Source organism: Pelobates fuscus, chromosome 3 (assembly GCF_036172605.1).
Source record: "Pelobates fuscus isolate aPelFus1 chromosome 3, aPelFus1.pri, whole genome shotgun sequence".
Taxonomy (NCBI): Eukaryota; Metazoa; Chordata; class Amphibia; order Anura; family Pelobatidae; genus Pelobates; species Pelobates fuscus.
Genome location: NC_086319.1, coordinates 10,001,256 through 10,014,235, shown reverse-complemented (window position 1 = coordinate 10,014,235; position 12,980 = coordinate 10,001,256). Strand labels below are relative to the sequence as shown.

The following is a 12,980-nucleotide window of genomic DNA, read 5'->3' as shown; positions in this document are numbered from 1 at the left end:
AGAAGAAGAGGGGAGGGGGGTAAGAAGAAAGGGGGACGGGGAGTAAGAAGAAGACAAGTGGAGGGGGGAGTAAGAAGAAGAGGGGTGGGGGGGAGTAAGAAGAAGAGGGGAGGGGGGAGTAAGTAGAAGAGGGGAGGGGGGAGTAAGAAGAAAGGGGGACGGGGAGTAAGAAAAAAGGGGGAGGGGGAGTAAGAAGAAAGAGGGGGGAGTAAGAAGAAAGGGGGAGGGGGAGTAAGAAGAAGAGGGGAGGGGGCGTAAGAAGAACACGGGTGGTGAGTGAGAAGAACACAGGGAGGGGGAGTGAGAAGAACACAGGGAGAGGGGGTGAGAAGAACACGGGAGGAGGTGAGGAGAACACGGGGGGGAGGTGAGAAGACATGGGGGGAGGTGACAAGAACACAGGAGAGGGGGTGAGGAAAAGGGGAGATGAGGAGAAGGGGAGGTGTGGAGAACACAGGGAGGGTGGATGGGTGAGAAGAGACCCCTAGGGGGTTTGCATCCCTCACACACACATGCAAACACACACACACACACTGCTTCTCTTACATACACACAGAAACACAATTAATTTCTTACACACACTTACAGACACACACCTTGCATCCCTTATGCATACAAACACAGATTCACACAATGGATCCCTTACACACAACCACAAACACACACTGCATCACCTACACAAACTGGTATGCCTATGCACTACATTCCATAAGCACACACATTAGATCCTCTACAATAACACATAACACATCCCCTACACACTACACTCCCTGTGAGCGAACTCATGAGTGGAACATGTAGGTGGACTTATGGGTGGGCCTTATGGGCATACTCACCGTCAGGCCCTGGGGGCCCAGACCTTGAGCTGTGTAAGGGGCCTCAAAAAATGGAGCTGCTTCCTGTTCTCCCAGAACATTGAATTTTGTGACCGCAGTTACAAACAGCCTCCAGAGATCCGGTTCTACACCAGACCAGTGGAGCCAGACTGCAGCCAGTGCCCATCATCATCTGGTTGTTAGTAGGCAATCTAGCATATTATTAGTGACACTAATCTCTAATTTACCTCACATTAAAGGGACACTATAGTCCCCAGAACCACTGCAGCTTAATGAAGTGGTTCTGGTGTCTATAGCTGGTCCCTGCAGGCCTTTTAATGTAAACACACACTGTGTGCAGCACTGGCGTTAGTTCATATGGCAGATCATATGGGTGGGGCATTGTGATGTCACATGGGGGGGGGCGGCAAATTTTTATTTTGCCTAGGGCGGCAAAAATCCTTGCACCGGCCCTGAGCTTATTGTGTTATTACAGCTTAGTGTTATTACAGCTTATTGTATCATTACAGCTTATTGTATTATTACAGCTCAGTGTATAATTATAGCTAATTGTATCATTATAGCTTATTGTATCATTACAGCTTATTGTATTATTACAGCTCAGTGTATAATTATAGCCAATTGTATTATTATAGCTTATTGTATTATTACAGCTTATTGTATCCTTACATCTTATTGTAATATTACAGCTCGGTGTGTAATTACATCTTATTGTATTATTACAGCTTATTGTATTATTACAGCTTATTGTATTATTACAGCTCAGTGTATAATTATAGCTAATTTATCATTATAGCTTATTGTATCATTACAGCTTATTGTATTATTACATCTTATTGTAATATTACAGCTCAGTGTGTAATTACATCTTATTGTATTATTACAGCTCAGTGTATAATTATAGCTAATTGTATCATTATAGCTTATTGTATTATTACAGCTTATTGTATTATTACAGGTTATTGTATTATTACAGGTTATTGTATTATTACAGCTTATTGTATCATAACAGCGTATCGTATTATTATAGGTTATTGTGTTTGTAACGGATCCCCTATACTCCAGCTGAGTATATCCGTGCAGAATCTCCCGAAATCCAAGTGTAGCAGAAGGTATAGTGAATTATAGCTCCCAATCCCCCAAACATGAGCCAAGACTTCATGAAGGGGTAAAACGATCTGTTTAATGTTTGCCACAGCTTGGCCTTTTATGCAGGTCCTCCAGCAAGGGGCACTCCCACATGGACCTTGTGGAGGACTGGAATACAATTTACAGTAACCAATCAACATACAGTAAAACACTCCCAGATAAACAGTAAAATCCCTCCTCTCTATCCTGGAGATAATTGGATTAAGTGGCCGTAGTAAACAAATTATCTCCAGGTACAGAAAATATTTCCATTTTACAAAGGTAACAAAATACATTAAAATACATAACTCATATTTCACATCACTGAACCCCCATATTCGACATATCCCCAGATAGCTGGGATCTGAGTGCTTAATATATCCGAAAAGTGCTCCGATCCCATGAACACAGTCGAATCGCCATGGGGTTAGTAGGCTTTCACCGACCGTTCAGCATAAATCTGTCCAGAATTAGTTCCATGGCGGTTAGCTATCAGGGTCGGTCTAGTTCGAGATTTATTAATGTACCAAACGACGCTGCGTTCGTATGAACAGAAACGAATGACTGGAAGGTTGGACGTCCCAGCGGTGTTCGTGTGAAACAGTGTCCGAATACAGTTCCATGCGTTCAACGACAAAACACCGCTGGGCGTTCGACAGTTTAAGATGGCCGCCGCCACGTGTTCGTTCATACGAATGGCGACCACCCAGCCGTTCGTCAGTTAAGCTGCGGTTAACCACAGCTTCTGGTCGGTTAATAGGCTGCACACTCCACTTGCGGGTGGTCTGGCTGTTTGTCAGTTTGTTCGTTAAACGAAATAAAAGGGAATAAATAGTGCTAAATGCACGAACAGCATATGAAAAGGCCACTAGTATCCATAAAACAGGGGTTTGTCACAGTGTTATTACAGCCTATCGTATAATTACAATTTACTAAAATAGTGGTTTTAAAACTGAAAAGTGTTTGTGGGTTATCACCAATAACATTTAGGGGGTGACCATAAATGGGGGCTTTCCCCGCACCCAAAGTCTTTATGGTTCAGCAGCGATTGAGACAATGCTTTTTATGTCCATAGCGTAGGGATTGGCTCAGCCATTGTGGTTGTGGTGCAAATAGTGACCCTCTCGATTTAAGGACATCATGTTTAATATTTGTGTTTCCCAAACGTTTATTAAATGTTTTCAGTTTATATTTAACCTTTGCCTGTATTTACACAAAATTAGAATTAAACAAGCGGTACTACAGTTAATTGATATCAAGTTCTCATCATTTCAAGCCCTGACCCAAACATGTCTTATTAGGAATATTTTGATTTATTTTTTTAACTGTTAGTCAGGAACTCTGAATATTCAGAAAAAAAAACAATTTGCAAGAACTCTGAGTCACAGTTCCCTGTTAGCATTTTACTATTTTAAGGAGAAGATCTCTTCACTTTATTTCATAATAAATGATGGATTTTTATGGCTTTTTATAGGTCACTACTTTCATTTCCACGGTTGTAACTGTGCAATGACTGACCTCTTATTTAAAGTAAAGATACAGCTGCCAACTAAGGCTATATAGATATTAAAGATTTAACAAGAACTATAAAAGCAAATCTATTTGTTTTATTTTTAATATCGATACTGGTGTCTTATATGAATATTTCCTTATGTGTTGGGACCCTTTGTACACTGAAAAGACTGAGATATAATTTATAAAAAACATTGTCTCCAGTCCATCAAATTCAGCCTTTTAAGTTAAGAACCACATTCGAAGTGATTTCCAACTTGCCACAAATAAAAGGAATTATTTCGATTTGGATCAATAAGCTGTTACTTTGATTATTAACAATTCATGTGTTGAATATTGTGTATTTGTAGATTTTACAAAAATCTTTACAATTTATTTAAAAAATCTCTACGGAATCTGATATAACAGTAAATCAGCTTTTTATGAGCTGAATTCCAGAGTTTCTTGTAATAATAATTTCTCTAAAAATATCACAGAGAAATATCAGCTTGGAATAGACGAGTCCTAATACAGTGGAGCAGATGTAGGTTTATAAGAATTAGTTTGAAAAGAGATAAATCTGTCAGCTTTCAAAGTAAAGAAATGCCTCCATAATAATAAACAATATACAACACATTATCCAACTCTCCTTATATAATTCATTAAGCTGTTTACTCTGCAAACGTCTATTCAATAAAAACTGTTTGCTGTCAACCATCAAACACTTTAAATAGTTATTTAAAACAATGTTTGATAATACAATCAGCTATATACAGGGCTAATACAATCAGCTATATACAGGGCTAATACAATCAGCTATATACAGGGCTAATACAATCAGCTATATACAGGGCTAATACAATCAGCTATATACAGGGCTAATACAATCAGCTATATACAGGGCCAATACAATCAGCTATATACAGGGCTAATACAATCAGCTATATACAGGGCTAATACAATCAGCTATATACAGGGCTAATACAATCAGCTATATACAGGGCCAATACAATCAGCTATATACAGGGCTAATACAATCAGCTATATATAGGGCCAATACAATCAGCTATATACAGGGCTAATACAATCAGCTATATATAGGGCCAATACAATCAGCTATATATAGGGCCAATACAATCAGCTATATACAGGGCCAATACAATCAGCTATATACAGGGCTAATACAATCAGCTATATATAGGGCCAATACAATCAGCTATATACAGGGCTAATACAATCAGCTATATACAGGGCTAATACAATCAGCTATATACAGGGCTAATACAATCAGCTATATACAGGGCCAATACAATCAGCTATATACAGGGCCAATACAATCAGCTATATACAGGGCTAATACAATCAGCTATATATAGGGCTAATACAATCAGCTATATACAGGGCTAATACAATCAGCTATATACAGGGCCAATACAATCAGCTATATACAGGGCTAATACAATCAGCTATATACAGGGCCAATACAATCAGCTATATACAGGGCCAATACAATCAGCTATATACAGGGCTAATACAATCAGCTATATACAGGGCTAATACAATCAGCTATATATAGGGCTAATACAATCAGCTATATACAGGGCCAATACAATCAGCTATATACAGGGCCAATACAATCAGCTATATACAGGGCTAATACAATCAGCTATATACAGGGCCAATACAATCAGCTATATACAGGGCCAATACAATCAGCTATATACAGGGCTAATACAATCAGCTATATATAGGGCTAATACAATCAGCTATATACAGGGCTAATACAATCAGCTATATACAGGGCCAATACAATCAGCTATATACAGGGCTAATACAATCAGCTATATACAGGGCTAATACAATCAGCTATATATAGGGCTAATACAATCAGCTATATACAGGGCTAATACAATCAGCTATATACAGGGCCAATACAATCAGCTATATATAGGGCCAATACAATCAGCTATATACAGGGCTAATACAATCAGCTATATACAGGGCTAATACAATCAGCTATATACAGGGCTAATACAATCAGCTATATACAGGGCCAATACAATCAGCTATATACAGGGCCAATACAATCAGCTATATACAGGGCCAATACAATCAGCTATATACAGGGCCAATACAATCAGCTATATACAGGGCCAATACAATCAGCTATATACAGGGCCAATACAATCAGCTATATACAGGGCCAATACAATCAGCTATATACAGGGCCAATACAATCAGCTATATACAGGGCTAATACAATCAGCTATATACAGGGCCAATACAATCACCTATATACAGGGCCAATACATTCAGCTATATACAGGGCTAATACAATCAGCTATATACAGGGCCAATACAATCAGCTATATACGGAAACCCCCACATTCGACATATCCCCAGATAGCTTGGGTCTGAGTTCTCTATATAGCCAAACAGTGCTCAGATCCCACGAACACAGTCAAAACACCATGGAGCAAAAGAGTCTGTTCACCGACTGTTCGCTAGAAATATGTCCACAATGGGCTCCATGGATTTAGCTATCTGGGATCGGTCTCGTTCGTGTATTGAATGTACCGAACGACACAGCGTTCAAAAAGAGACGAAAGCGGTGGTAGTTGGATAGTCCCAGCAGTGTTCGCGTGAAATTGTGTTCGTTCAAACGAACGGCGACCACCCAGCCATTCATCAAATACGTGTGGTTAACCGCAGCTTCTGGGCGGTTAATGAGCTGCACACTTCTATTGAGAGTGGTCTGACTGTTCAGTAGTTTGTTCGTTTTTTAATAAAAGCACAAAATAGGAGTAACTACACAAACAGCAGACGAAATAGAGGGTCCTGGCATTCACAAAACAGGGGTTTTGTCACATATAAATATTATAAACTTCCTATATGTCGCAGGGATTGTGAAATGTGATGGTGGACGTGGCATGGTTGCTGGCAAAGTGGAGAACTTTCTCGATGTAATGACTAGAACGGGGGCACATAGTGCGTACAGTGCAGCAATCACTAGTGGCAATCGGTTGGTTGCTATGGTGATTATGGCACATTTCAAAGTTCGCCCACAATTTTTACCATTTTATTTGCTGAATTGACAAGTGTCCTTATTTAGTTGGGGTAGTCCTGGAATTAGACACTGCTTACTGGTCACCCAATTTTACATTTCATTTTGCAATTATCATTATTATTATTTATAGAGCTACAACATATACCATGGCGCTGCATTATTGGTTTACAAACAAACAACACAATGTTACAAGCATTGAGGCACGTGGTGAGGCAGCAAGAATGTTAGTAAACCTGGATGAGCTAGATTTAGAAAGGGGTGAGAATTGGAGAATCAAGACACCAGCTTCAATGAAGACTAACAGTGAAATTCCAGACGATAACGTTCCTCCAACGTATTAAATGTTATAAAAACGATTTCTCAAACAACTTGCCCGTTAATCCCAGTTACCGTGCCACGACTATTACAGAAACATGTATGAATTCTACATTATATGCTGAGACACAATACAACACACAGAAATATCCCACGCAGAGTTCATGTTCTAATAACAGCTATAGAGTTGAAGTTGTCATCAATAATTATTTATTTTGTTATGAAGTGCCAGCATATTCCGAAGCGCTGTACAATAACTGGACTAACAAGCACGTACTTGAAACAAGACAATTGGACTTACAGGAATAAAAGGTTTAAACCAGGTGAGGGTGAGGGTGAGATGTAAATGGAGTGACTCTGTAAGACATGATCACCTTTATTAATATATTCTCATATTATGACTGTAACAGATCGCCTGGCACCCCGACTGGGTACCTTCCGTTGACGGATGCTCCTAGTGCTTTACGAGGGCTCCAAGCACTCCACCAGACACCATAACTACTGCAGACCCCAGGAACCGACGCAACTTGGTTGGGGTCTCGCCGTCTTCCACCCACCCTGGACCCAAGACCAGGGTCCAGCTTCCAGTAGGTAGACCTCTTTTAAATCCAGAGAACAGGAACAAGCTCTTACAAGAGCTTACTCTGGGGAGTATAGTGATTATAGCAATCCCCAGAGTGTAGGTAGTTCTCCAATCCCCCAAACATGAGCCAAGACTTCATGAAGGTTAGACAGGTCTGTTTAATGAGCACAAAGGCATTTCTTTTATGCACATTTTACCCACAAGGTTACCACCCACGTGGACCTTGTGGAGCACAGGACACAAACCAATCAACATAGTATTGTACAGTTAGACACTCCTAGCTAATGTACACAAACCCTCCCCTCTGCCTGTGATACAATTACCAAACACAATGGACTAACTCAATTACCACAGGCAGAAAATATAAATTTTTACCCAAAGTCCAAAAACACCCCAAAACAACAACATATCCCCATAAATCCTACATCCCTGGATTGCCCTGATCTGGGTGAACAACATATCCAAAAATCACCCAGATCAGAGCAGGGGTTCAAAAGTTTAATGGAAGTCACATTTGACCGACCGCAAGCATTGCTTTCATGCCCAAAACAGTTCCACAAATTTAGGCTGTGCGTTCGGTCTATCTTCTTCTCTCTCCTTGAGATAATTGGCTTAAGTGGCTGTGGTAACTTAATTATCTCCAGGTACAGGAAATATTTCTAAGTCAAAACTGTTACAAAAACCACATAAAAATACATAACTCATATGATACAATGTTTAACCTATATGTCCAACATAACCCCAGATAGCTTAGATCTGAGCGCACAATATGTCCAAAAGCGCTCAGATCTCACGAATACAGTTGGATCGCCGTGGGGTTACACAATAGCAAGGGCTGATGGAAGATTAAGGAGGGACAAAGCAGCCAGTTTCACCAAGTCTGGCAGTGTCCCTGGGACAACGCCCTGCTGTGTTGTGTTTGTCGTACTGCAATTAACCTGTTTCTGGCTGACCATTTAGTGAATGGGCTCCTTTGATATGATCCCTTCTCTGATGGTCTGCGAGAGCAAAACCTAGAGACAAATATGCTAATTAAAAACTAGACATCGACAAATCGTTACTACGTTTAATACATTTATCACTAATAGAAACTTGCAAATAATGTATTGATGTGTCAGCAAATTTCCTAACTACACAGAAATGAGAACTATTTCAGGACATTGCCCGATCACATGTTCTAAATATATGGATACTGTACTGTTTGTTTGTGTTTGTGATAGTCATTGTGCGCATTTTGTTCACTATTTATAACAATGGCATAATCATTTTCACTTTCTTGTTTTTGGACGGTTAAAACCCAGTAAAAAAGTAAGATGTGATGAACATCACTGCAAATTTTCTTCAAGCATTCATTTTTTTTGATTATTTGAACTGCGTTGGTTAGTAAATGCTCCCAAAAATCGACTTATTCTAAAAAAAGATATAAAAGTCCACTCATTTTATTATTTATCTTTGACAAAAACTAAACCTCACAAGATAATATTTTTTTCTTGTTCTTGTGAAACCCAACTATTTAATGTGTAAAGACTTTCTATGAGTCCTGCACCAGTCCACAGACAAGTTAGAATGCTTTAAAGGTATACTGAATAAGCCACCAGCCAGGAATTAGAGGTCAAAGGCTGTTCGCTATTGTCCTACGAATTAAGCAGTCAAGCAATCCATTTTAAAACTGATCGCAAACAGCATTGATTGTGCAAAAGTTGAGTGTTGCTGTTTTTCTTACATAATGGCACGTAGATTTAGTTGTAAATCTGTAAAATATGTGACCGATTTCTTCCTTGCACTTTCCTTGTATTTCTTGTGTTAAATATACAAATTAATCAGCAAAAAGAACAGAGACCCTGCATGAACCTTTCTGGATACCAAAAAAGCCCACAAGTAGTGGAAATCCAGCACAATCTCCTCTAAGAAAAGCCAAGGGTCACTTTTCAAAGAACCAAATTCTTTTACCAACGTGCCAGCATTGACTGTTTCAGGTGTGTGGGCGCTAAATTGTTGCTGTGAGCAAAGTCCATGCATTGTTCAAACCAAAGTTAAGGACACATTTCTCATGGTAAAAGCATTGCATAACGCGCACAAAATGCACTGCTCAAAAAATCAACCTAAACCACAAGCACTTAATGCATTATCTAGCCTTAATAGCACGTAAAATATGTGCTACATCTAGATGGCATTAAAAAACACGCGAAACGCGGGGATCGGTTCGAAATCAGGCTGAAAGTAAGTGGAAGAAAGATTTTTCTTTTTTAATGTATCAGGAAAGCATTGAATTGGTCACAGGATAGATTAATAGAGATAGTCTTAGAATGTCACGACTTGGCCTTCTCGTTGGACTACATTACCCATAGTTCTCAGACAGATAGTTCTCTATAGTGTGATGTGCATTCTTTGTTAATGGGTCCATTTTCAGCGGGTGTTATTTTAGGATAACCGCATGTCCTGCAATATTGTAGGAAAGTTTGCGGGATCACACATTGTCAGACAGGGCCGCGTGTTTATAATATTGTGTATCTCTCTGTCGGTAAATTATACATTTTGAAAACAAATGGCGACAAGGCCCAAGGGAGAGTGCGCAGCTTAGTGGACAAGGGCACATGTATGAGTATGGGAATGGATGAAACATGATTGGTTGTTTGTTATGTGTGGGAGTGTTGGATGTGAGGAAGGGGTTGGTGACGAATTAAGCTGACCTCAGTGCCACTTAGGGGCCCGGCCAGCAACAGTTTCCTGCCCACCCTCCCTTTGTGCTTTAGGCCCGGGGTGTTGTCACAGCAAGGTGGGGGGCATGTCCTTGCCAAATAGGGTGGGAGATGGTTTGCAGGTAGATGAGTATGGGGATAATGGCCGGGTCTCATCCTCCAGTCTCTTATGGTGAACCTTAAGGGGTACCAGGTTGGACATGTCCCCACTGAGCTAAAAGCCGGCTGGTGGATAGCATTATGGTTAGGTCCCCACCGACCTAAAAGCGGCTGGTGGGGATCCCCAAAGGGAAGAGGAATTTATTATGCCAAGGGGAGAGGTAAGAGCCTTTGGGAAGGGGTGAGTTAGATTGGCTAGGACGTTTTGACTACATTAAGGGCATACTGTATGACATTATGCAACGTTATCGATATGTTAATTTATGATCGTTTTATTCTGTACAGTTTTATACGTTTGGATGCGTTATACAGTATTTGGATGTTTTAATAAATGCTGTGGCCTGTTATATCCAAGTTTTAGTGTCTGTCGTTATTTGGGTAATTCATGGTTGGTTTGAGGGGAAGATCTCATCCAATGCCCACTACATACATCCATGTAACATTTAATACTAGCTGGGGTTCTCTGTCAGTGAGGGACCTATTATTCACAGGGACAGATAATTATTGAGAGGAGAGGTAGTTTGGGTTTTCAATATTAAGACGTAGAGGATTATCTAATACTAACTTGTAATAATTGGTACAAACACCAAACTGTGATGTTAGCCAAGGGGCACGTTCCCAGCCAGAGATCTCTCTTCTGCCCTGTAATTTATGTGTAAGATATATTTAAGCACCCTACTCCCTCCCAGGGATTTATTTCCCTTCTCTGCCTCTCTATATAAAGCCGCACACTGTATATAAAGGTGCAGCTGTCTAGAGCAGATGACGAGATGTAAATAAGTTACAAACTTTGCTTCAGTTCTGAATTTTTGACTACAGAGCTTGCAGTTACTGCAGAGTGTTCCACATTCTGCCATTCTCCATCCCACAGGGGGAACAAGGTGGCAGGTACTTTTTTTAAAGCCCCATCAATGAGTTTCACGAGTGGCAGAATAGCGGGGCTGGGAAGCGTAGACCCTGTTTAAGATGCAGCCCTTTGCTTAGTGTTAGTTACCCTGTCCTGACATGGCCCACAGGAGCCGGGCACTCCCCAGTCCATGCTGTTATCATGCAGGAGGTTAGTGAAAAGGGTCATGCAGGAGACTCGATGCTTACAATGATCCCAGCCCAGTGAGGGGTGTCTCTGACTAGCAGTGAGGAGCAGCTCCCGGCCATTAGGAAGGCTACCACTGTGATAGACACTCCAAGGGCCAGCTGGAGAACAGCTACCAGGAGAGGGAAACGGCAACCACAGCACTTGTGGGCCTCTTCCTGCTGGGCCGTTTTGGCTTCCTTGTCCGACTTGTTCTTCATCTTAGGCTTGTCTGGCTGCGCTGCGGTGGCCGGGGGATTAGGGGCTGTGCTGACGGCCCAGGGCTTCTCCTCTGTTCCCATCCTGAGCTTCTGAGGGTCTGGGACTGGTTTCCAGGCTGTATGCTCACTGGCTGGGATCAGCTGCCCCTGCTTTCTGCACGCTGGCTTGGACCGACTGCCCGGCTGTCTGTACGCTGTCTGGGACTGATCTCCCGGCTGTCTGTACGTGTGCTGGGACTTATTTCCCAGCTGTCTGTACGCTGGATGGGACTGATCTCCCGGCGCTCTGTACGCTGGATAGGAACAGTTTCCTGAATGTCTGCAAGCTGGCTGGGAACACAACGCTGAACTAATACGGAAAGCATTCCAGCTGATTCTCGGAGCCTTTAAATGCCACTTATAGACCAGAGAGGAGGGGGGAGTCCAGGGGAAAACGGAGGGACAACTGCAGCAGGACACAGCGGCCTAGAACGAAAGAACACGCACACATAGATATAGAGTATAAACACACACACAGATATATAGACACACACTCACACATATACATGCACGTAATACACAAATACAAACGCACACACATAAATACCCACGCAAACACACATGCTTAACGTTATAAACATAGACGCACTCACTTCAATAGACACTCACATTTATGATAAATGCATAGGAGGAGCTCTAAACATGGGACTATCCCAAAAAACTCAGGACAGTTGGCAACTATGACACCTGGACAGGTACATTCATAGTCAAACTAGCTGAGTGCGCATGTACAAAATCATTTATACACAAACACATAAATGCCTATATACAGAGACACAAATCCATATACATGTCCCTACACAAACACACACAGACATACAGATACACACTCATACAAACACAGACAGAAAAACAAGCATAACAAATGAATCAATCCTTATCTGCAGCTATTGAAAAGCACCACGGCCCTGTTAAACGTGACAGGCAGGGCTTAAATATTTTAGCAGGCCTGGGGTAATGTTCCCATGCAGTGCTACACCCTAAGGCCTGTCTGCGCTGTGTGGAGGCTGCAATCTTGCCACAGAACCTCAGACTGGGCTGGCAGCTGCACCCAAGGGCCCGTCACCCAGATAGGCTATTATAAGACACTGGCAGGTCAACCCTCTCACTGCCAAACTGGGGTAAAATGTCATCAGGCATAAACGGATGCCATGGTGGTTAACCTTCTCACTGCCAAAAGGAGGGGGGCATACAGCAGTCTCTCCTGCCAGTGTAGGGCATGCTTTTAATTCTGTGGATTTTAACCCTTTCATTGACATATGCCCATTGCATTACATCCAGCGACGTGAAATATATCAGCGCTTTATAAAAAACAGTAATAGTAATTATCGTGGCAGCAAGACGGTAAAATCTACTGTATAAATGTCAAA

The 12,980-nt window shown here is 41.4% G+C and overlaps 1 protein-coding gene across 1 annotated transcript in view; it reads right to left on the bottom strand.

Annotated features, from left to right (window-relative positions):
• SSPN (sarcospan) overlaps positions 1 to 12,013 on the bottom strand; it is a 34,416-nt gene extending 22,403 nt beyond the window's left edge. Inside the window, exon 1 of the mRNA XM_063446688.1 lies at positions 11,374 to 12,013. Within this exon, the coding sequence (XP_063302758.1) occupies positions 11,374 to 11,652 (279 nt within the window). The 5' untranslated portion in view covers positions 11,653 to 12,013. The remainder of the gene's footprint in view (positions 1 to 11,373) is intronic.
• Positions 12,014 to 12,980: the final 967 nt, after the last annotated feature.